The 23,211-nt window shown below is 56.2% G+C and overlaps 8 protein-coding genes across 8 annotated transcripts; 3 read left to right on the forward strand and 5 right to left on the reverse strand.

The window, feature by feature from the left end:
- The first annotated feature begins 477 nt into the window (after positions 1 to 477).
- PUNSTDRAFT_84375 (uncharacterized protein) lies at positions 478 to 3,677 on the forward strand. The gene is made up of 12 exons (XM_007381827.1): positions 478 to 538; positions 672 to 904; positions 1,076 to 1,459; positions 1,528 to 1,654; positions 1,710 to 1,832; positions 1,883 to 1,903; positions 1,960 to 2,418; positions 2,481 to 2,512; positions 2,572 to 2,953; positions 3,014 to 3,101; positions 3,165 to 3,317; positions 3,375 to 3,677. Exons 1-12 carry the CDS (start codon positions 517 to 519, stop codon positions 3,577 to 3,579), a joined length of 2,229 nt encoding a protein of 742 aa, XP_007381889.1. The 5' UTR covers positions 478 to 516; the 3' UTR covers positions 3,580 to 3,677.
- A 147-nt stretch (positions 3,678 to 3,824) lies between these two features.
- PUNSTDRAFT_142413 (ClpS-like protein) lies at positions 3,825 to 4,870 on the forward strand. The gene is made up of 5 exons (XM_007381828.1): positions 3,825 to 3,881; positions 3,936 to 3,988; positions 4,047 to 4,218; positions 4,298 to 4,510; positions 4,622 to 4,870. Exons 1-5 carry the CDS (start codon positions 3,876 to 3,878, stop codon positions 4,736 to 4,738), a joined length of 561 nt encoding a protein of 186 aa, XP_007381890.1. The 5' UTR covers positions 3,825 to 3,875; the 3' UTR covers positions 4,739 to 4,870.
- Positions 4,871 to 5,441: 571 nt separating this feature from the next.
- Positions 5,442 to 7,978, reverse strand: PUNSTDRAFT_112236 (cytochrome P450; the record flags this gene model as incomplete). Its single annotated transcript, XM_007381829.1, has 12 exons — positions 5,442 to 5,799; positions 5,862 to 5,951; positions 6,011 to 6,033; positions 6,096 to 6,153; positions 6,222 to 6,313; positions 6,503 to 6,625; positions 6,700 to 6,928; positions 7,019 to 7,054; positions 7,262 to 7,462; positions 7,544 to 7,590; positions 7,649 to 7,725; positions 7,792 to 7,978. 12 exons carry the CDS (start codon positions 7,976 to 7,978, stop codon positions 5,442 to 5,444), a joined length of 1,521 nt encoding a protein of 506 aa, XP_007381891.1.
- Positions 7,979 to 8,891: 913 nt separating this feature from the next.
- On the reverse strand, positions 8,892 to 10,685 carry PUNSTDRAFT_112237 (uncharacterized protein; the record flags this gene model as incomplete). Its single annotated transcript, XM_007381830.1, has 13 exons — positions 8,892 to 8,921; positions 8,983 to 9,203; positions 9,272 to 9,317; positions 9,372 to 9,410; positions 9,473 to 9,560; positions 9,628 to 9,728; positions 9,781 to 9,836; positions 9,967 to 10,026; positions 10,084 to 10,163; positions 10,225 to 10,282; positions 10,352 to 10,406; positions 10,468 to 10,529; positions 10,592 to 10,685. 13 exons carry the CDS (start codon positions 10,683 to 10,685, stop codon positions 8,892 to 8,894), a joined length of 990 nt encoding a protein of 329 aa, XP_007381892.1.
- Positions 10,686 to 13,088: 2,403 nt separating this feature from the next.
- PUNSTDRAFT_112238 (uncharacterized protein) lies at positions 13,089 to 15,276 on the reverse strand (the record flags this gene model as incomplete). The annotated part of the gene is made up of 18 exons (XM_007381831.1): positions 13,089 to 13,124; positions 13,202 to 13,351; positions 13,406 to 13,537; positions 13,588 to 13,696; positions 13,823 to 13,853; positions 13,909 to 13,924; positions 13,977 to 14,018; positions 14,068 to 14,095; positions 14,148 to 14,182; positions 14,240 to 14,264; positions 14,328 to 14,428; positions 14,487 to 14,526; positions 14,575 to 14,602; positions 14,653 to 14,677; positions 14,739 to 14,873; positions 14,932 to 15,017; positions 15,077 to 15,131; positions 15,181 to 15,276. The coding sequence occupies 18 exons, from the start codon at positions 15,274 to 15,276 to the stop codon at positions 13,089 to 13,091; spliced, it is 1,170 nt and encodes a 389-aa protein (XP_007381893.1).
- A 1,549-nt stretch (positions 15,277 to 16,825) lies between these two features.
- Positions 16,826 to 19,207, reverse strand: PUNSTDRAFT_51030 (uncharacterized protein). The gene is made up of 4 exons (XM_007381832.1): positions 19,058 to 19,207; positions 18,937 to 19,000; positions 18,514 to 18,861; positions 16,826 to 18,445 (listed from the first exon to the last, which is right to left on the reverse strand). The coding sequence occupies exons 1-3, from the start codon at positions 19,090 to 19,092 to the stop codon at positions 18,691 to 18,693; spliced, it is 270 nt and encodes an 89-aa protein (XP_007381894.1). The 5' UTR covers positions 19,093 to 19,207; the 3' UTR covers positions 16,826 to 18,445; positions 18,514 to 18,690.
- A 189-nt stretch (positions 19,208 to 19,396) lies between these two features.
- PUNSTDRAFT_112243 (uroporphyrinogen decarboxylase) lies at positions 19,397 to 20,649 on the forward strand (the record flags this gene model as incomplete). The annotated part of the gene is made up of 4 exons (XM_007381833.1): positions 19,397 to 19,451; positions 19,503 to 19,562; positions 19,620 to 20,122; positions 20,182 to 20,649. 4 exons carry the CDS (start codon positions 19,397 to 19,399, stop codon positions 20,647 to 20,649), a joined length of 1,086 nt encoding a protein of 361 aa, XP_007381895.1.
- Positions 20,650 to 21,767: 1,118 nt separating this feature from the next.
- Positions 21,768 to 23,130, reverse strand: PUNSTDRAFT_32555 (phosphotyrosine protein; the record flags this gene model as incomplete). The annotated part of the gene is made up of 5 exons (XM_007381834.1): positions 21,768 to 21,938; positions 21,989 to 22,576; positions 22,639 to 22,731; positions 22,785 to 23,034; positions 23,090 to 23,130. Coding segments are annotated over 5 exons (1,143 nt in total), but the record flags the coding sequence as incomplete, so codon positions are not given.
- Positions 23,131 to 23,211: the final 81 nt, after the last annotated feature.

The raw sequence follows: 23,211 nt of genomic DNA on the forward strand, positions 1-23,211 counted from the left end.
GTTGGAACCGACGGTGTTCATATCACACTGGATCACACCTCGTCTATCCTCCCCTGCGAGTTGATGCGGACCTGGACACATCTGCTGAGCTCGCGCACACCGACTATGATGGAATCAGGCGTTGGCCGTGGAGACGTCAGTCAAGCTGATGAGTCGCTGTGGATCATCTCCGCTTAGGATTGCGTGCGGTGTATATACGCATTACCATGGCAGGCGTGGATGCTCGGGGGCGTCGCAACGACGTTGCACCCACCGTCGATTCGATATCTATAGATCAATGCAGAACGTGCAAGTAATGGTACTGTTTATGTTTCTGCACCCTTTTAGCGCGCAGCTAGCGCCCGCGATATGTCTGTCTGCGCTTAGCGGAGATCAAAGGGGCTGCAATGAAGACGCCACGGGTGACTAAGCAGGAGCCTACTTACCCCTTCTTGGCTACAGCCCGGTCTCACTGGCAAACAGACGCGGCCCTACCGACGCTAGCACGATACACCTCCACATATTCCCTCGCCGACCATGGCGGCACGGAAACTACAAAGTACGCGCGCCCGCACCGCATAACATATCCGCGCGAGCGCCTTCAGCTAACGAAACCCCCTTCCCCCCCTTTGCTGCGCTGCGACTCTGGGCTTTTGGTCTTGGCCTTTTCCGCCTGGTTGCGCATAACACAGCGGAAATCGACCGGACCTTGAAAAAGGTTCAGGAGGGCGTCGAGCTCTTCGAGAGCATATACGACAAGATGCAGGCGTCGACGAACATGACGCAGAAGGAGAAGCTCGAGGCGGACTTGAAGACGCAGATCAAGAAGCTGCAGCGGTTGCGGGACCAGATCAAGACCTGGGTCGCGAGCAACGACATCAAGGACAAGTCGGCGCTCGTGGACAACCGAAAGCTCATCGAGACGGTGCGTCCGGGCTGGCGACCGTTCTTGCACTCCGTTCTGCTGCTTTGTTCCGCTCGGGCGCTTGATGGCTGTCATGCTCATGGCCTCGCGCGCACACAAACTCTCTCATACGTCTCCCTTTGCTATGCTGCTCTGAATACCTCGCGCGTTTGCTGACATTCGTCTATCCAGCAAATGGAGAAGTTCAAAGCGTGCGAGAAGGAGATGAAGACGAAAGCGTTCTCGAAAGAAGGTCTCATCCAATCCGCCAAGCTCGACCCGAAAGCGCAGGAAAAGTCGGAACAGGAGGAGTGGGTGCAGAACCAGATCGAGCAGCTGCAGAATCAGGTGGAGCAGGCGGAGGCGGAGATCGAGGCGCTGCAGGCCGGGGGGAAGAAGAAGAAGGCGAGCAGCTCGAACGCGCGCGCGGAGGAGCTCGAGCGCCTGAACGAGCGGCGGAAATGGCACATCTCCCGGCTGGAGATCATCATGCGCCTGCTCGACAACGGCTCGGTCGCGCCCGACCAGGTCAAGGCGCTGCACGAGGACGTGACCTACTTTGTGGAGAACAACGCGGTACGTCCTGCGCCGGTTGCGTTTGTGTCTTGTCTGGTGCCGACGGGGGTTCATGTGTCCCCCCCCAGGAGGAGGAATTCGAGGAGTACGAGGGCATGTACGACGACCTCAACCTCGACGAGAAGGAGGAGCTGTTCGGCTTGGCGGCCGAGCACGACGACGACGACGACTCGGAATCGGACGACGCGAGCGAACGTGCGTATATTCTCGACGTTGCAGGCCGCGCCAAGTACTGACTGGCTCGCCAAAGCTGCGGATCTACCACCACGGACACCGTTAAAGAAGCAGACACATGATGACGATCGAGAAACAAACGGGAAACGGGAAGGCAGCCCAGCGACGAAGAAAGCTCCGGTCACATTACAACTAAGAAGTCGGTCGTCCCGCGTCCTTGGATTGCAGTCGCTGATTGTTCTGCTGCAGGAACGTCAGCAGCCGCAGAGTGTATGCGAGGTTTTAGGGTAGACACCGTTACCGTCATACTGATCTATGACCCGCAGCGAAACCGCCTCCGAATCCAAATTTCTCGCAGGTACCGATGGCGAGTATACTAAAGAATGGTCTGAACCCGACGCCGACGCCACCGCCACCACGACCCGCCGCACAAATGCCTTTACGATATGCATCGGCAGCGGCGGCAGCGGTAGCACCGACACCGGCGAAGGACGCGCACCCAACGCAACCGTCGAATGCGACGTCGTCCACCTCGACCGTGACGCCGTCACATCCAACGCCGCCGACGCCAACTGCACCGTCAATATCGTCGTCTTCCGTACCGACGACAATAGCGGACGCGTCGTCTTCACCGAGCTTGACACATCCGTCGGTCACGAGCCCCATGCTCTCAACGGCTTCGGTATCAGGCAAGGGCGCGGACGGTTCTATGGCATCGGAAATGTCAGGTTCGCCGGCATTATCGGACGCGGCAGCAACATCGTCACCACAGCGGCCTAAAGGCGGTCAGTGAAGGGTGTATACTTTTCCGTATCGAGGATTCCGAAGTTTATGCATTGTATGACAGCACCGACACCACCTCCACTGGAGTATCAGCAGGTACCGCACCAGTCACCAAGAGACGCCCCTGGCAAATTGCTGACCATGTCATCCCACAGGCCTCGCGCGTGTCGACATTATCCCAGCAGACCGTCACTCCAGAGAACTACCCCGTCACGCGGCGCTCGAACGGCACACCGGGCGCGCAACAACAACAACAGCCCCAGGCGGGCTCCTCCGCGCCGTCACCGCTGCCGGCGCAACTGCAGCAAGCGTCGCCCTCGTCTGCGCCCCAGTACCCGCCGGGCGTGCGGGGCCCGGAGGCCGCGTCGAGCAGCGCGGACCCTATGCACATACCGCAGCAGCAGCAGACTCGGCAGGCGAGCATCGGCACGCCCGCGCCACGGACGGCGCCGAGCGAGCGCCCCGGGAGCGCGACGCAGCAGTACCTCTCGACGTTCTCCGACCTCGCGGCGTCGTACGAGAGCGTCAAGGCGAAGTGTGAGTGCAGCCCACGGGATTGATGACCTTCCGGGCTGACTCTCGTCTTCGATGCTGCAGCGAACGCCAAGATGGGCAACACCGAACAGGTGCACAAATTCCTCGAGAGCGGGTACCAAACGGCGCCCCAGCCGTCAGATACGGAAAGGTCAGCGTAATGAGCGTATACGCGGATCCTTGTTCGCTAATACCGTTATTCCCACTTTGCCAGGCCCAGATACTACGTACCGAAAAATCCGTGGCCGACACCTGCGTATTACCCCCAGGTACCGAATCCGATCCTGTCGCAACCGGGCATCATCAGCCAATTGGACGTCGAGACGCTCTTCTACGTCTTCTACTACCACCCGGGCACATATCAACAGTACGAGGCACCCACCAACCCGTCGATAGGCGTCGCTCACAGTCCGCTCTCCACCAGGTACCTGGCCGCGAAAGAGCTGAAGCGCCAATCCTGGCGGTTCCACGTCAAGTACCTAACGTGGTTCCAGCGGCATTCGGAACCGCAGGCGATCACGGACGAATACGAGCAGGGTGTCTACGTGTATTTCGACTGGGAAGGCTCGTGGTGCCAGCGGAAGAAGAGTGATTTCCGGTTCGAGTACCGATATCTTTCGGAGGATTGAGTATTAGCACATACTGCAGATGCGGACTCGCGACTTCATTATATTCAGAGCATCCCCACCCACCCGTGCTTCTCCTCTCCATTGTATGATAAACACGCACGAGCGAACGTAGTAACAGCGTCTTGCGATTGAGCTGCTACAGCTCTTGACTTCGATTCAGCTCGGTGCGGGCCTGTGGCTGAGAGGCGGCGTGACCGGCGCGGCGACTTTTCGCGTTTCTCCGAATCAGACCGCGTCGCATCTCTAGAGTCTACACACCTCCGACGCCGCCTTGTCCCTTTTCTTCTGTTCTTGCCATGGCCGTCAGTACAAACTCCCTCAGTTGTGCGGTCATTACTCAATGGGAGCTGCTGTAGTCTCGGTGTTCGAACGCACTTCGCGCGATCTCTCGAGCACGAACAGTGACACGGTACGCCTGCTACCCCTCAATGCTTTGTACTTCCGGCGGAACCCTAACCGCCTATCAGGAGCGCACCGAGGGCACGATGGATGGCCACCGCGGCCGAGCCGGCCGCAAAGGCAGACGCGCCTCCGCCCCCACCGCCCGCCACGTCGTCCAACCCGAAAATTAACCAAATAGTGGACGACATCTCGGGCCTGACCCTCCTGCAAGCGGCGGACCTCGTGACGGTGCTCAAGGTGCGCTTTTTCTCCGTCCCCGGCGTCGATGCTATCGAGAGAGCAGTGTTCGCTGACGTCTTGCACGTACTGCCATTAGTCGCGGCTGAACATCCAAGAAATTGCCATGCCCGCGGCTGCTGCTGCACCCGCAGCAGGCGCCGCGGCCGCGCCAGCGGAGGATGCGCCGAAGGAGGAGAAGCCGAAGGAGAAGACGATGTTCAACGTCAAGCTCGAGGCCTTCGACGCTGCTGCGAAGCCGAAGGTCATTAAGGAGGTTAAGGCGCTCGTGCCCAACTTGACTCTCATTGAGGTGAGTGCCCCTTATGCTGCTTTTACCCCCGCCCCTCTCCCTTGCTATCTGTTTTCGTATCATTTTGGGCATTGTTTCTCTTACACCATGCTGACTATGACCCGACCCCAGGCCAAGAAGTTCGTGGAGTCGCTCCCTCAGACACTGAAGGAGAATATTCCGAAGGAGGATGCCGAGAAGCTAAAGGCGACATTCGAAAAGCTGGGTGCCACGGTGAAGCTAGACTAATCTGCCATCGGTGTCCTCGTATTCGCATCTCCTATATCTTACATACAGCTGTCAATTATTTGCGCTTTACATTGTCAGAGCACCAAACTTGTCCAACATCAATGCAACACGCATCACCACTTTCCCCATATTCTCAAGCCCTCCAACTCGCATGAAACGAAGGTAGAACTGTTGACATTGCATGACGGGCTAGATATTCCGTTGTTAACCAGAGTGGACCGTCAAAAGCTTTGACAGTACCACTTCCACCGATGCCAGAAGATTGGAGCAACGATAACTAGGGACGTTCATTACTCTGCTGCTGCCCTCGCAGCCTTTGCTCAAGACTACTTTCTTCCTCTAAAGCCAAGACAACGTGGAACCAAGAAATGTTTGTATTGCTTGTGATACTGCCGTTATTGTTTGTTGTTTGTTCGACGGGCCAAGATATTCCAATGAATGTGCGTACGCTGACCGGATCCAGAGCGGGACGACGGGAGTCAAAATGCTGCTAAATAACGGAACTCCCTTCCAAACCGAGAAAGATAGAGAGGAAAAATATGAAGAAATAAAAAAAGGGGGACAGGGGGAGGCACAACATACGAATCATACAGACTATGAGACTTAGGAACGGTGGGTGGTTGGTTGTATGTCGATGATTTCCTTCCAAGCGAGCGAACAAGAACAGACCAGGAGGTGGGTGACGAAAGGTGGCTCAAACGGCTCAAGCGGAGACGAAGTCGACAGAGGTGATGAGCTCCTCGGCCTTGGCCGAGCGCGGCTTGATGTTGCACTTGAACGGCCTCGGGTGGGAAATGGTGCCGGGCAGCATCTCGGTCTCGGGCACGATCTCCCTTCCGGACTCGTCCTTGGCCTTCGTGATGTCGAACACGGCGAGCGCGCTCGCGATGGAGAGCCAGGTTGACGCGTCGGCGAGGTTGAGGCCCGGGCAGACGCGCCTGCCGAAGCCGAAGCAAAAGTCGCGCGGGTCGCGCTCGGGAGCGTGGCCGTCCGTCTCGAGGAAGCGGTCGGGGTTGAAGGAGAGCGGAGAGGAGTAGGTGGCCGGGTTGTGGAGCATTTGCCTGTGAGCGGTTGGTGAGTTCGTCACCATGACTCCCTTGGCCATGGATATCGGTGTACTGACCAAATGTTGGGGATGATCAAGCTTCCCTTGGGAATGTAGTAGCCGTTGTAGATGTCGTCCTCGTAGGCGACATGCGGCAGACCGAGGGGGCTGCAGAGCATGACGATATCAGGAATGGACCTATGTCCGGGTTCGGTAATGGGACTCACGCGACGGGCAGCCAACGGAAGACCTGCGGAGAAGATAGAAGCCCAGATCAGACTTCTGTTATTCTACTGCGCACGCGTTGCCTACCTCCTTCAACAGAGCCTCGATGTACGGCAGGCTAGCGCGGTCCGCGTAGGTGGGCAGACTATCAAACATACCCAGCAGTTAGCCCAACTATCGGAACCAATCAAGGAGAATGATGGAGCAGCTCACCGATCATTTCCGATGACAGAATCAATCTCGGCCTGGGCCTTCTTCTGCACTTCCGGATGCAGCGTCATCGCGAGGTAGAAGCCGTAGATAGCCTGCAGAGAGAACGAAAGGATGACGCTCAGAAGACGATGATCCCGTAACGTATATGTTATGTTAATGTCACTTCGGACAGGCACTCACCGAAACGGTCTATTCACGGAAATGAAACAAAACAAACGCCATATGAGCTTCACATTCGGGAGAACGACGACGCTAGTCGGCGTAGAAGAAGAGATGCGCACCGTATCCGCTCCGCCACTGTAGAGCGAAGCCGCGGCCCACTTCACGTTATCTTCCTCCTGCGCGCTAAGATCCTTCTTCTCGAGATGCGTCGACGTGAAGGAAGGAATGGCTGTGCCCGATGCCTATAACGCGGCACAGCGGGATCAGTCAAGATCAAACTCCAAGCCGTCGAAGAGCAGTTTCGGTTCATACGAACCACTTTCGACTTGACAATCTCGTGCGGGATGTTGGCCATCTCGAGCAAGGTCTTGCGCCAGAGCGCGGCCTTCTTCTGGAAGCCGGCGCCGGGGAACCAGGCCGGGACGTAGCGCAGGATCGGCATCACGTCCACCAAGAACGCGCCGGGCTGGGTGCTCTCCGAGAACTGCTCGGTCGCGAGGTCGACGGTTCCGACGATCGGGTCATCCTTCTCCTTGGGTTCGTAACTAATCCGCGCAAACGCAAGAAAAGAAAAGAAAAATGCCGGTAATTCAGTATGGGGCGGCCGCAGCAGCGTTAGCATTCGCCGGACTCACCCGTGAGAGATGTTGAGGATGATGGCACCGGCGGTCCTGGAAGGGGTGAAAAGAAAACGGGTGAGAAGTCCATTGCGTGACAAGGAGAAAGATGGCGAAATAGAGTGTATCTGCAGGTGGTAAAAGTTCTCCGCAGTGGTCAAAGATGTCCGCGGGGGGCCCCGCCAAAAATTGCAGTGCATGGTAAATTCCGCCCCACTTTGCCGTGCTGCAGATACACTCTAATCCCGGGTTACTACTTACTGTCGGATGGCGGTCGTCAGCTTGTCCGGGTTCTCGTACACCCGGCGCAAGAACCGGTGGGTCTCGAGCTCCTCCAAGGGCTCAAACTTTTTCACCACGCTCTTGGTGCCCATCAGACCGAAGAGCATCTTCCGGATCTCCCTGAAACGGTCGCCATACTTGGTCATCGCGAGGGTTTTTTCCCAGCCGACAAGGACGGTGCTAAACCGGCGGGGTGGAGGTGGCGTCGTTAGCGTCAGGTACTGAAATACTGCATGTTGTGAAAAAGCGAAGGAAACTTACCCCATCATGAGGGTCGGGCGCTCCGAGTAGATCGAGCTCTTCTTGTCCTGGAGATGAGACGCGTTTCAGCCACCGCGTTTCATGCAAGGGAGAAGAGAAGCGTACCAGCATCGCGAACGCGTGCTCGGCCGTGTTGAGGATGATCAAGGGTTGGCCAAGGATCTTAACGCCGATAACGTCACCTGCGGTATACCGTAACGCGAAACATCGTCAGCTCCAGCGCATTCCGAGAGAGAGCGGTAACTGACCGTATTGCTCGGCCCAGGACGCAAAGGTCTTCCACTCGTGCACGGTGGGCATATCGGCGACGTTGCCGACCAGAGGCAGACCCTTCGGCCCCGGGGGGAAGGGGGCGGGCTGCCTGGGGGCGAGGAGGCGCTTGAGGAAGTAGATGCCCAGGGCGGCGAAGGTGACGTCCAGGTAGGTGATCGCCATTGTGCAGGCAAAGACAGTAAGGTAGCGGGGAGGGGGAGGGGACGGAAGGGAGGGGATGCAGATCGAGTAGAAGGCCGGCGGGAGAGAGACTAGACTAATAGCTCGTCACGGTCTGGCGACATAGAAGAAGATCAGGACCGCGGCCCACGGAGGTGGTGTCGGTTCCACGTTAGATCGCGGTTGCGCAGAACAGATCTTCGCGCCGCAACAACAGGGTCAGAACTCTGTCGCGGCACGACCCGGCGCGCGGAGGCCTTCAGGACCTGCGACATAATTTGGTTTTCCCAACAGACATCAGACGCTAGCAGAACGCCAGCAAGCTTCTCGTGCCTCGTGCACCAACCCCGCCCTCTCGCTTAGCGAACGGGTCTAAGCCACTCCTGAGCCGCCAGTTGGTATCAAATCCCTATCTCCAGAGCCCTCTGGACGTTTTCTGGGCATGGATGAGAGATACAGTTATCAAAGCCAAGCTCACCGACGCCAGCCAGAGTTGCCGCAATTTGTCCGTTTCCAGGCGATCGGCAAACGCCCTCTGGTTGGAGCGGCATCCTGCTTGCCCGCTCGTGATCACCGAATTCCCATTCCCATGCAACGCGGCGGCACGGCTCTCAATCGTCGCACCCGCATTCAGTCCGTCACGATCTATATGTCTTGCTGTTGTGCAAACGAAGTAGTATGATACCGGTTACATGCCAGGGAGAGAACGTTTGAACCATCCAGGAAGAGTGCGAGCCAAGCCAAGCCAAGATTATATGAAAAAAAGAGTCTACACTATCCGCCAGCATTGGAAAGGCGGGAACCCCTTCGTACACACACACACACACGCGCGCAGTACGCCGCGTGTCAGTCAGCAGTCCCCATTCAAAAGGACTGAACTACGCGCGGCTCGGCCCGGTGCGGCAAGCCCAGCGCCTCATCGCGCCTTGTAGGTGTCGTCCAGGGACTGCGATCGGGAACGTCAGTCCGTAATTACGCACAGCGAGGGCAAAAGCACTGCTACTCACGTCGTCCTGGTCGGTTCCGTCCCGGTGGAACTCGTGAGCGGTGTCGATTTTGATCGAGATGTTCTTCGGCGTTGCCTGGTCGCCCGAGGAGAAGGAGTGGAAGGGTAACGACTGTTTTTGCACGCCGGTGTTGCCCATGCGCCGCACGTTGTCGAGCGAGAGGCCGGACTGGCCGCCGACGTGGCCGGAGGAGGACTCGCGAATCGACGCGCGGGCGTTGACTATTTAAAGCAAGACGTAATGAAATCAGCTGACGCCACGAAGGAGTATAAACACAAGAAATCCTCACGGGTAGCCAGGAGCGAGTTGACATACAAACGACCGAGGGTGAAGAACTGCGTGGATCGGTCAATCGATGATCACGGCTGTAGCTCGCCTCCGACACTTACGAAAGTGATGTACAGGAACGAGTTCGGAGAAACCGAAATCTATGAACGTGGTACCCGTCAGACAAAGACAGTCCACACCCCACCGGTCTATTAAACCTTACCATGATCAGCGACATGATCGCGCAAATGCTGGTCAGAAGACCGGTGTTCACGGTGAAGATCATGAGCTTATTGATCATCGTGGACGAACTGTTTCAGGGCCGCGATACCGTCAGCGATCTCATAAAACGTTACCAAGAAAAAACGCGCTACGCACTGCTGGAAGCCGGTCCGTGACCTTTGCAGGAGGAAGCAAAGGCTGCCAGCGATGACGACGTCACCGGCCGCTCCGATGGCATTGACAGCCATGGACAGGTTCTGTCGGAACCTTTTCAGTACCGCACCGTACAGTCCACCGAGCAGGAGCTACCTTCAGCACTACCAATTGCGCGTATGTCTCCAAGTGAATCGCCTTGGTGACATATACTAGAATTTTGCACAGCGGTTAGCAAGAACCATATTTGACAAATGGCGCAAGCGTCGCTCACCGATAACTGCCACTGTAGATCACACATGAGAGGCATATTCAACGACGCAAAAGATATCCACCACATACCAATCTCAGCGACCACCAACGCGACCGTCAGCCCGGTTATAATAAGGTTGCCGTGGCTCACTATATTCAAGGAACGAGTTTTAACATCAGCGGACCGCGAGAGATTGGCAAACTTACGTTTGTACACCCTGTAAGCAAAGAACGACTGGACAATGAATGCGGTGAAGCCGGTGAAAAGCACTTCGACGACCATGCTCCTGTAGACGGGTTTAGCACCCGCTCTGCGTATACCTCCAGTAGAGAAAAAATCGAACGCACCACACGATCTCGCCAAGTTTCACTGGGTTTGCGAAATTCTTGACGAGATATATGTAGGCTGCCGGCGCGAGACGAGTGGAGATAATGAGCGGGTCAGGAAGCCTCATGCAGTGCGGGCGATACTCACCGGCATGCGATATCAATATTTGATGCACGGTATCGGTGGCCCAGGCCGTCGCGACCTACGAGAAAATGAACGGCGTTCAGCTTGGCCATAGTCACGGTCGAATAAACAATACGCACCATGAGCTTGATAAACCACTGATCGGACTCGTACTTCTCAAAGTAGAACCACGCCTGGGTACCTACACGTCAAGTTACGTGTTAGCTCATGCATATATTAATCGCGAACGGTTCTAATGCTCACAGGAGACTCCCCAGAGGGCTGCGGATATGATGACACCGATGAGCATCGCTCCGTAGGTGTTGTCGAGCACCAGGTGTATCGGTGTCGTGGCCATTTTCGATTATCACAGCGGCCGGAGCAGCGCCTGCGCGAGGGATGCGATTGGAGGGGGGACGAGCCGCGGCGGAAACCGTGTCCTGATATAGAGAGGGGGAGGAGAGGAGTTGAGGAGGAGTTCGATGGCAGGGTAGTGATTCCGGCACGCGAGGGGGCTGGCAGCTCAAGCTTTTCTGCCCCGTCCGTTTCCCAGAAGGAAGCTACTTCGGGACAGTTGGGGTATGATAACTTTTGGGACCTCGATAAATTGAAATAAGACTTTTGCGTCCAAAGCAGCGCATCCCAGGGAGACGGTCCCTCTCATCAAATCGGGTGAATTGAAGAACCTGAGACATCTGAAATCAAGGAGCTTCTTTCGCTTGTCGGCGGCAATCAAGGATATCCCATGGTCCCATGATTGCTGCGGGCTAATCCGTTCAGATGGCCTCACGTTGCACGGCGACCGGCCGTTGCTTTCTGATGTGAGGATTGCGCTGGGTGCAGAAGGGTTCAAGCCGCACTTGCATGAATGAGCGACGGTAATAGACGGCAGCATCGTTCTGGCGCAATGCAATGTCCGGAGCCTCTCTCCGTCGTGTCACAGAGAAGAAATCTTCCAGAGAGATGTGGTTGAAAAGATGGCGCGAAGCGTATGTTGTCAGCGTTCGAGCCCAGCCAACAGCGGACCTGAGCGGAGCCTGACGCAGGGCGGGTCCGTTGCGGCGTATGTTATTCGCACGGTCACCAACTCCGCGCATCAGCTGGGAAGGGCATGACCATATGAAGCCACATCTCCTTCGAACCGGCCTTATCAAAGCGCGTGGTGTTTCGCAACTGTCTTGAAATCGTTAATCTTGTCAAAATCCTGCATCAACTGTCATCCCTCTGAAGCTTCTTCAAAGGTCAGGAAGATGGCTCTTAGGACCTTGCCAGAAGGCACACCGAAACCGTGCTTTGCATCTTGGACCGTAGACCATTGTAAGTTCTGCCAAAGCACATGTCATCTCCGGAGCTTCAGCACCTGAAATATATTAAATCAGATAAATTTCTGTATTAAAGCTCGGACATAGGTGGCGAAACTGGGCGAATGAGCGGCCCGCGCGGAAAGAAGCCGGCCCGTCCGGAGGCAATAGCAGAGGACCGCGCCATTGCTATCGGAGGGTGACCTCATCTTCTCAAATCGATAACCTGCCACAGAGCGATTCTCAGAGAAGTCGAGATCAGAGCGAAAAGCAACTTCCAGGGCACATTCGCGTTGCGGGGAGCAAGACGGGACACAGCATTGAGTCTGGTTCTCACAACACGCATACATACATGGGAACGCTCGCATTGACCACAAAAGACTCTATAAACTGAGACGCGAGCAAGCGTATACATACCAGACGAAGGTACATTCAGTGCTCTCACCGCTCGAGATCCTAGGTCTCACCCATATGGTTTACTATACCCGTCACTTCCCTCTAGTTTCGAACGATTCGCACCTCCGTTTCTTTCAGGGTAATCCTTCCCGACGTCTGTTTCAATATACACTCGCCAATCCCGCCGATAAATCTTCGTTATTGTTGTGCGGTGTCGACGCGGATTCTATCGGGGTCCAAGCCTCCGGGTCCCGTCACAGACCTTATCGAATAAGGCTGCTTGCTCCCAGTCACCTGCCTGAGGCGCCATCGGCGGCATCAAAGAAACCTTCGCGTTCTGTTGCTCCGGGATCATCCATCTCCACTTCTTCGGCTCAGCGATCCTCGCGTTCCAGACCAGTCCGTAACGGGCAGAACCAATCGCGAGCGGCGCCAGATCACCGTGACGAGAATTGTCCTCGAATATGGATTGACAATCCAGGAGCAAAAGGTTTCAGGATTATGGACGGCGCAGAAGGGCCATGGATTGACCGTTCGACGCCGTCCACTTCCGATTCTTGCTGAGATGATCAAGCGGTGCAAGCCTCCAACGCCCACGGACGAGTTGCCAGCTGATGTACCGCGATATTGCGACGCAGTAGACGGGGTATCGCCCAAAGACAGAGAGACGCCCCACAGTCGCAGAGTCTACAAGGATCAATTCCCAGAGGCTGCAACGACCATGCGAGTCTCCTTCGATGTTGAGCATTCGCCGTTCGCAGAGAAACCTGGAAATGATAAAGTTACACAGAGACTGTTACAAAAACGCGGACATCACGACGATCAGTTCACATGAACCCCCGAAGGCCCACGCACGGGGGTACTGAGAATCTGTACAAGAGAGCGAGTGAAAAGAGTTACGGTCGGCCTAGAGATAGGCCTGTGCATTTTTGACCGAAGAGAACCACCCGAGGGAAAAAGAGCGCGAAGATTTGGGCTATGCTACACGGTTGCTGGCCTTGACTGGCGGCTTTGATGAGGATTGACAAGCAGTTCGCAGTTCGAATTTCTTGGACACAGGAGCCCTACGCCTTGCGGGGCTCGTTAACTTCCAGGGCGGACTGCGATCAGGGAAGGGGCGTAAGAACGCGTCAACGTCCCTGCGAGCGGTATGAATCGAACGGGATCGTTGACGCACGTCATCGTCCTCCACTACGTACTGTACCGCAACCCCGCACTCAAGATCGGATTGGGCGCCGCGGAGCGTGGAGACGCTCCCATTGCTGTCATGAGAGGCGGGTTCGATCTCGTAATCGAGCGCCTCGAAGCAGCTTCGGCGCTCTGCGTACTGGACAGCGTATCAATGATCGTAACTTTTGCGCATTACGTGCGGGCGGTATACCATTGTCTCCGTGGTACGGTCCACGTCCTCGTACTTTGGTGACGGAATGCGGAACACGATATCATGCAGGTTGGTATCGTCCATCTGATACTCGGTCGTCGTCTGCACCCTGATCGCGATATCGCGCCCGCTCTGCTCCACTTGTTAGCGCTTGGTCATGACGGAAGTGCAGGTCGAGTTACCTTCAGTTTGATGGGGCTTTGGGGCCCCTTGGAGTCGGTGCTCACTCCATTTCCACTAAGCGAGCGTATGGACAATCCGTCATCGCCAGACGTCATCTTGGCCCGGATGCTATCGGCGCCGAGTCACGAGCTGAACTATTCGCAAAATTGCCTGGCATACCTGCGCCGCACGTTCACTGGCAAACATGGAACGAATGAGGTTACGGCATAAAGAAGTCAATAGTAGATATGAGACTTACGAGTGGCAAGGAGACTGTTCGTGTACACTAGATCAATCACATTCAGTGAGAAATGATCATTTTGAGGCATCGAAACACGTACAACGCCCGAGAGTGAACTGTCATTCGCGGTCAGAGATCACAACGAAATGAGCAACGCGCAGCACTCACATAGAAGCAGATGTAGATAAATGCATTCGGCCATACGACGATCTGATAGAGGAGTAAGATTGCGTCCTAACGCGGAACTATATATGCATACAGAAACCAGGGAGCCAAGGGCAGATGTACTGTGCGCATACATTCGTGAGATCCGGCTCAGATTGACAGTAAGCGACTTACCTGGTCAATAGACCGGTGTTTACGACATAGATCATCTACAAGACCGACTTGAACACCGGTAATTCTCGGAAACGCAGAGAAAAATAAATTACCAATCGTCTAATGACCGTATCCGATCTATGGGCAATCTAAGCGACAAGCGACATACATGATGAACTAAGCGAGTGAAGAGACACGTACTTCTTGAATCCGGTCCTGGACGTGTGCAGCATAACGCACAGAACGATGGCGATGAGGAGATCTCCGCCCGCAGCAAGGCCGTTTACGGTGATCGAGAGCGGCTGATTGAGCGCTGCCAGTAAGTTCTCGTTCATTACCGCCCAATGCCGGACCACTAACCTTCAATTTCTCAAGTTGTTGAAAGTCCTCCAATTGAAGCCTGGATTGGGATCAGCATAGCTAATGAAAAGGCCGGAGATGGGCGTACGATAGCGAAGTGTAGGCAAGTGCAGCGCCTGCGACGGTAATTGAGCGGCTATTGCTACATTGCGGCGGTCTGACGTACCAAACTCGGCGACAACGAAGGTGACCTGAGACATGCGAACAAACTTAGCGCCAAAGTATGTATATACAATGGACGTCGGCGCTTACCACGGGGGCGGTGATCCAGACATTCCGGTTGCTGAGGCGCCAGATGCGGAAGACGTAAAATCTAGCCTGCGTCAGTGATATGCCATCGTACAAACTTAGCAGACGCCACATTTGCACAAGTACGGTCACCATAGCCTGTTGGGTTGCCCGTGAGAAAATCCCGCGGGTATATGCGCGGGTATATGCGGCTCACATTGAACAACACTTCGACCAGCAATGACCAAACGAGGCGACCGAGGTTGGCGGGGTCGTTGAAATGCCTCACGAGATAGATGTATACTATACGGAGTAATGTCAATGGTTGGTAAGGAAGTAAGATGTGAATGGGTAGGACTTACTCGTGTGCGTGATCAAGGCCTGGTGCGTGGTGTCAAACACCAAGCATGCCAACACCTAAACCATTTTCAGCCAAGGAGGATAACTAATCAGAGCGTGAACTCACAAGGTAGCGTAGATACCAAGCATCGTGGGCAGAGTATCGAGTAAAGTAGAAGAACGCCTGCGAACACGACACTGCCGTATATTCATCAGCATACATGGTGCAGCCACATTGCCATTAGCTCAGCATACCTCCGTACAGGCTATGAATGACATATTAGATCGAGGTGTCGAGGCCGATGAGGGTCAACTTACGTGGCGGCGAGCACAACGCCAATGAGCTGAGCCCCCATGCTGCCCACACGCAAACGAAAACACGTTAACGTCAGCAAGATTGGACAGGCAATAAGCTCACGTGTTGTCGAGCACAAAATGCAGTGGAGTAGTAGACGCCATAACCGACAATACGAAGATGCTGTTTGGAACTGCATGAGGAGAACGGTAGATGGTAGTCGGGAGCGGGGAGCGCAGGCCATCAGTGAGTGTGCGGAGGTGGATGATTGCATCTGGCGAGCCGGACCTTTTCTTGCTGGTCACCGTGCACGTAGATCCGGCACCGAGTGGAGAAACACGAGGACGATGACTCGCGCGCGGGAGCTGGAGTGACTCGAGTGGGCGGGCGGGACTGAGATCGGGGCCGGCGGGGATTTTTGAGCAGCGGTATATATCTGATCGTCGGTCGAACTGGCCGGACGCGTCCTTGTCAAAACAGATATTCCCCGACATCCGTAGAAAGAAGTCGCGGTACGCTCCTTGCTACGCATCGTTCGACGTCAAGGCGCCTCCCAAACTCGGCGGGTGCACCTACCAACCCCTCACAAAACATTAGTCTCCCTCCATCCACGGCGGGCAAGGCAGCTAAACAAAATCGCATGGCGCGCCTCCGGGCGGCGGATTCCAGGAACGGCGTCAAGGTTCCAGGGTCTCCAGCACTTCGCTCGCAGCTTGGAAGCCTTATACGGCGCGACGATAGCCTTTCCGGGCCCTTTTCGAGGGACAGGAATGGCAGCGATGCCTTTGACGGCATCCGTGAGTAAGAACCCTCGTTCCTGCGCTTGACGGGCTGGCCACTGGTAAGGCGATGACGGCATCGACGACGACGACGAGCGGGCTCATAATAGGCGTAATCGGGATCAGCGACGCGCATGATGAGCGACATATCGCACGCGTACTCCGCAAGACGGCGGCAGGCTGTTGCATTGCCGTGAACTGTAACAAACAATCACTTAGCACAAACTTGAACCAGGCAATGAGATATGCCGGACCTAGAACCCTCCCCCCAGCTTTGCACGATGCAGTCACTGGTGACAACGTTGAACTTGCGATTCAAGCTAAGAAGAAACCCGGTTTGGTGCGGCCTACCCCAAGTTTAGCCCAAACCGGTATCACATGACGGCGTGAAATAGTGCAGCTCGACCGATGTCGGCACAACATTGGCACCCAAAGCGTTGCATATACTTACATACCGTAACGCCACCAACACCGACACAGAAGGAGTAACGTATCCATAACGTCAGCATTGCGCGATGCGATCTGCAAGAACACCGAGGCGTCTTCTGGAAACTCGTAATAGGCTGTAGACGATCATTACAGGTGTAGTAGTACCTACCACAGCGGCTAGTGCAATACCAACATAGGCATAGCAGACACGGGACACCTGCGGAGCCGAAGAGTACCCCGCCTCGTGCGTACTTTTGCAAGATGGAATCATCGATCATCGGCGGTGGCGCACTTGGGGAAACATCCAAGGGCGAATGTGGCGCACGGTAGTGATAAATGCTAGAGAGGAACCTGAAGCGATGGCATTTCCTTGCTTCGGGAGTTGGGAACAACATACAAGGACCGTAACGCATCCAGGAAACAGCGAAGCGGTATCGGTCGGCCAACGAGAAATCGTTGTTCAAACGTTCACCCCTTCGACTGTATGCTCGCATCGCAGATCAATTCGATGTGCCCGTGGAATACGTTCGGCAGGTGCACCTCCGCCACACTAGAGCGACTGCAGTAGTCTTGAGGTCAGACTTGAGGTCAGAGGGCTTCGATGGGCGCGTGTCAAATGGTCGACAAGAGGCCGCAGGAAGCGACCACGTTCATAGACTTAATGTCAGAGAAAATTCCGATATGCGACTCAAATGTTCAGCAAAGAAGGTCTCTGCCAACACCGTTGTCGTCGCAGCAAGCGAGCGCAATAGACTTGCACATCAGATTCAGCCTATCTTGCGGCTAACCATCGACGTGCGCGCCGTGGGTCCTGCGGAAGCTCGCAAATCATGTCGAGTTCGTGATCGCCGGGGGAGGATCACCATGCTCAGCCTCGCTGTCGATCGCCGAAGCAGCGCCGCCAGGCGACGTGACCTCGACGCTCGGAACGTCCGTTTGTCGAGCCGCCGTGGTGGACATGATATTGGAGGAGGTGACGACCTCTGCGGGGGCGGGGGCCACCGCAGTCGCAGATTCGCCGACCGGATCGTCGGGATGTTGCGCCTCTGGCGTGACGGTCGTAGAGATCGCGTCTGAGTGACCAACATCTGTAGCCGCTGATACGTTAACCTCGCCACTGGAAGTGATCTCAGCGTTTCGAACGCTCGATTGCTGAACCTCTGTCGGATCCGTCGGGGTCCCAACAACATCGCCTAAAGCGACGGGCGGTTCGAATTGCACAGTAGACTCGATTTGTATCGCGGAATCTGCTGTGATATCGGTGTCCGGTTTTTCGGCAGGCGCAACCGAGCGTGGCTGATCTAACTCTCGCTCGTCCACATCCATGGAGTGAGCGTCAGAGCGGCCGGCGTCATCGTGCGTATCGGCAACTTCGTCAGCAAGAACAGCGTCAGCAGCCTCTTGTAAATCCGCTCCGAGATTCGCAGCGGGTGGCGGCAAGGAGTCACCGCCTTCTCCAGGTGATGCCCGATCAATATCCATCCCCTCTTCTTCGTCCGCCGCCGTTTCATCTTCCAGTGGTTCAGGTTCGGGTTCGGGTGAGACCTCCCGCTCCGCAGGCTTCGGCGACTCTACGTCGTCCATCGGCATAGAGAACACCGCAACGTCCGGCGTTTCCTCAGGCTGCGCATATATCGCTGCTGGCGACGCGTTCCTGGCAGCAGGAGTGGATGGCGTACGCGACCGCTGCGAGCGGCCGGACGGTATCATCGTCGTCACTGGTTTTGCGGGTAGCGGATGTGCGAGCAGCACCGGGCCGGACGGCATCCTGATGGTCGTCGGTCTGTCCGCAGCGCGATCCATCGGTTCCGACGCCGGCGCCATTTCGGGCGTCGTCCTGCCGTTCCGGCTACTTTCGGACACTACCGAAGGTTTCGGAGGTAAACTATCTGTTCCAAGCGCAAGCGAAATGAATATGATTATCGGTCGTCAGGGAGGAATGGGGAGGAGGCCGTACTAGGTTCTCGGCGTGAAGACGAAGTCGCCGTGTCTGGGTCGTGGTCACCTTCTCCAAGGAATTTCTTGAGCGAGGACCGGATGGACTCGCTCGTCGCAGGGTCCGTGAGTGCGGGTAGGTCCTCGACGGCGCGTTCGACAAACGTGAATCTAGAAAGGCGGGTTGCCGCATACGGGGTCACAGCGTACACCGCGGTGTCGTCGAGAAACCGGAGCACACGTACCTTGCGATTTCTTGCATGAGCTCCTTGTGTGCCATCTCGGGAGCCATGGATTTCACGCGGTAGTCTGTGGCGACGCGTTTCCGCGCGATCTCTTCCACTTTCTCGAGGAACGCGGGCGCGGAACTCTGCATACGAGAGCGTGTCAGAACGTCTCACATGGCATTCAGAACCCGAGCATTCACTAGAGGAAAAGGGCTCACCCCGTTCTCGAAGTCTTCCAGGATCTTCCTGCGAAGGCGATCATATTCGCCCGACCGTTTGTACCTAGCATCGCGAGTTCAGCGCACACGCAGCTCCACGGGTACATGCACCCGTGCTCACTCCTCGACGAGTTGACTGGGAGTCCGAATAGGCATTGCGAAAGTTTCGATCTCCCTCAGGCTGTGGCGGGTAGCACGACAAGCCTGTGCCCGGTGAGCGCAGTGTGAGAGGAGAGCTCCAGATGCCGCGCGCCGATCTCGCACACCATCATGCTCGGGCTCCCCGCTGAAATGGACCAGCCGGCCGCTCACCCACACTCACTCATCTCCACGTAGTGGCCACGTCTGATATTGTCCGGGTTACTACTTGCTGAGATAGCGCACGCAAGATTTGGATCTCGTTACTGTGGTAGCCAGCGCCGTTCGTTGCACACCTGTACGCTCGCGCGGAAAGTCCACAATGGCGACCGATTTCCCTCCTCTCAAGAACGATCTCATACTGCGCGCTGCTCGTGGTATGTCCATTCCCATTGGTGCGTTCAAGCGATCGCTAATCGTGATTGCAGGCGAGGAGACCGAACGCGCTCCGGTATGGGTTATGAGGCAGGCGGGGCGTTACCTTCCTGGTCCGTGATCAAAAGCTTCCGCCGACATTAGCTAACATTATCCTTCCAAAACGTCAGAATTCCGGGCAGTACGCGCGGAACATGAGTTCTTTGAAGTATGCCGCACCCCGGAACTCGCGATGGAAGTCACCCTCCAGCCCATCCGACGCTACTCTGGCCTGGTCGATGCGTCGATTATTTTCAGTGACATCCTGGTGATCCCGCAGGCGTTGGGAATGGAAGTACAGATGAACCCCGGGCCCCATTTCCCGGAGCCGCTCAACACCCCCGCCGACATCGCAAAATTACGGGAGAAGGTGGACGTGAACAAGGAATTGGGCTACGTGTTCGAAGCGATCACCGCGACCAGGAAGGGGCTACAGGGTGAAGCTCCCCTATTTGGCTTTTGCGGTGCCCCTTGGACGCTCTTCGGGTACATGGTCGAGGGCGGAGGCAGCAAGACCTACACGAAAACGAAGAGTTGGATATTCAAGTATCCAGAGGAGACGAAGTCGCTGCTCCTGCGCATTGCCGACGTTTGTGCCGACTTCCTGGTTGGTCAGGCCAGAGCCGGCGCACAGGTGAGGAAAACACATGTATGGTCGTGTGGTGTCGCATGTTAACTCAATGCTCCCCATAGCTTCTCCAAGTGTTCGATTCGAACGCGAACGAACTCGCTCCACACAACTTCATCGAATTTTCCCTCCCGACCATCCAACACATCTCCAAGACCGTCCGAGCTAAACTCGCGGCGGAGAACATTCCGACCCCGCCGCTGGTTCTCTTCGCCAAAGGAGCGAACTGGGCCCTTCCCCTTCTGGCCGATGAGGCCGGCTACGACGTCCTTGGTATCGACTGGTGTATCGACCCGGCCGAGGCTCGCAAGCAGGTTGGCGACAAGGTTGCCCTGCAGGGTAATCTGGATCCTAACGTGCTATACGGTGGGAAGGATGCGATCGAAAGGGAAACGAAGCGCATGTGCGAGGCTTTCAAGGGCGGCAAAAAGCCCAAGGGATGGATCTGCAACCTTGGTCATGGGATTACGCCTGGTGTCGACCCCGACGATCTCAAATGGTTCTTCGAATGCGTGCAGAAATACTCATCATAGAAGCTCCTCGCTGCCGGTGTATGTATGGATGTGTTAAGATATATACGTATGGATTGGGTCATACTATATATACAATGTAGCATGATACATGTGGATGAAACGAGTCCCTTGTCATGCAAACCAAGGAAATCATGATACGATATACGATGGATATAGCGAGGAAGCAAGAGATATAGATTGAAGAGAGAAAGAACCAAGAAAGCGGCTGACACATCTCGTGAGCGGACCATGGCCGGCGGTGGTCAGGCAACAACATCCGCCGCGCTGAAGCTACTCCTCCTCCGCCGTATCCTCGTCAGACCCGGGCGTTTCTGCGATGCGTTATCGCTCTTGCCCTTATCCACCACCGCACTAGCCGCGTTGCTCGTCATCCACGCGTCGCTATTGGAACCGGCGCCCTTCGCGGTGGCCGCGGCGATATCCTTCAAGTCCAGCTTGAGAGACTGCGCCGGCGCGTGCCCTCGTCTGCCGGGCGCCAGAGTGGGCAACCGCGACGGGGTGGGCGGTACGCGTCGAGAAGAGGGCGCTGGAATCGGCACCGGATTCGGGCTGGTTTTACTACGAGTTTGAGGCGCTGCCAGCCTGGGTATCTTGTTCGGAGATGCGCCGGTGTCTCTTGCGGAGGTACCGGTGGACCGCGTATTTGACGCGACCGGAGCCCCTTGCTTGCGGATATTAGCCGCCACGCTGCGAGTGACACGTGCCGGGCGTTGCTCGCTCGCAGTCACCCCGGTGGGCTTCACCTGTCGTGCTCGTTTGGGCGCCGGAGCGAGATTGAGCGCGGGGAGGACGTCGGTTTGCTCGTCCTCATCCGTGTCCGGATCCACAGTGACACGCTTAGCGTTCGGCGTCTTGCGAGGCTGGCCTGGGGGCTCGATGGCCTTCGCTTTCGCCTGCGCTGCCGCCACGTGTTTACTGGGGGTGACGGGCGGCAAAATCGGGTTTGGAGGAGTGGTCGAGCGAGAGGTGGGTCGTACGGGTTCCATGGGTACGTCCGGCTCCAGCGCCAGATCATCCTCTGCTGGGGGCGTCGCCGGGGTGACCAGGGGTGCTGCAACGGCCGCTGCCTGCGCAGCTTGCTGCGCCTCTTGTTGCCTGCGCACCTCGTCGACGGCCGACCACTTATTCCACTCCAGCTGCTTCAGGTACATATAATGTTGTTGTGGCCCCACGACCGAGCCAGGTCGGACGATGCGCATGAACGCGATGGCCTCGTTCGCGGTGAAACCATATTTCCAGATCATGTACGCTCCTATGAGTGTTCCCGTGCGGCCGAGCCCAGCTTTGCACTGCATGGTGGTCAGCATTCAAACGCGCAACACCGATGGCGGTCGCTTACGTGCACAGCGACCGCACCACCGCCTTCAATGACATCGTCCGCCATGTCGATGAATCTACGAACGATCTCGTCCGTGGGATTTGTACCATCGTCGAAGTAGAGTTCTTCGTGGTTGATGCCGCGATCTAAGAACACCTGGCGGTCGTACAATTCGGTGTTTAGCCTGACCACGAGCTTCACATTGTGCTTGTCGAAGTATTCGAGGCAATTGATGAACGGCTGGGGAAGTTTACGCTGCAGGGCGCTGCCGCTGGATGTGGACCCATCTGGACCATCGGCTTCACTAGCCTTCCTTTCTTTCTCCCTCTTGAGCCAGTGAGGGTCTAGAGGGCTAGCGAATGCGATGAAATGAGGCGTTATCCAGTTCCAGTCGCCGTTTTCCACCTTCTCATAGTATTCGTACTCCTCCACGCTGAACTCGTTCATGTCGCAGAGCCCATTCTGCATGGCTTTCCAGAGCCCCCAGAGACAATCCTGTATGCTCAGGTTGAAGTCCGACGGGCCACGTCCCGCGTCTCGGAACGCCATGAATTCCAAGCAGGCAATGGGGTGAAAGGCTTCCCAAGGTGGCCGCCGTTGCACGATCATCTAGGCGATCAGACGATCAGTCAAGGAGCAGCCAGACACGATCAGACGCAGCAGGAGCGCACCACGTAGAGAGCCATAAGCAACGCTGCGTTCGCTTTCCTACGCGGGTCATCAGATGCGTAAAGGACTAGTCGATGTGTCTTCAATTGCTCGTCCTGTGTAGCGTAGCGTTGGTCTTCGACACGAAGATGAAACATGAAAGACGGACCTGTAGAAGTTCGTGTATTAAGATACACGCTTTGTAGACCATGGCGAGGTTCAGTGGACCCCAATCCTGGAAGAAGGAGAGGTAGACTAGCTGGTCGTCGACAGTGAACCAGTAGTACTGTGCATCCTCAGGCGATGAGATAACCGATCCATTTTGTCCTCGAATACGCGGCCTCAGTTCCGACAAACTTGCATCTTCGTTGAGAACGTGTGGATCAGGGAGAGTGCCAGAGAATGTCGTGAAGTGGAGCCTGTGCGCGTACGGTGAGTTGACCAGGGAGCGAGACTTGGTTGATAACGGTTCACCTGTCGTCAAACCGACATAGCGGCGCGCAGGAGGGTGTCATGTCGAGCGCGGTGGGCACCGAACGAGCAACAGACGAGGGTGTCGCGGGAGGGGCGCTCTGCAGTCGGTCACCGGCGAAGGC

This window comes from Punctularia strigosozonata (assembly GCF_000264995.1).
Source record: "Punctularia strigosozonata HHB-11173 SS5 unplaced genomic scaffold PUNSTscaffold_4, whole genome shotgun sequence".
In the NCBI taxonomy this organism is placed as follows: domain Eukaryota; kingdom Fungi; phylum Basidiomycota; class Agaricomycetes; order Corticiales; family Punctulariaceae; genus Punctularia; species Punctularia strigosozonata.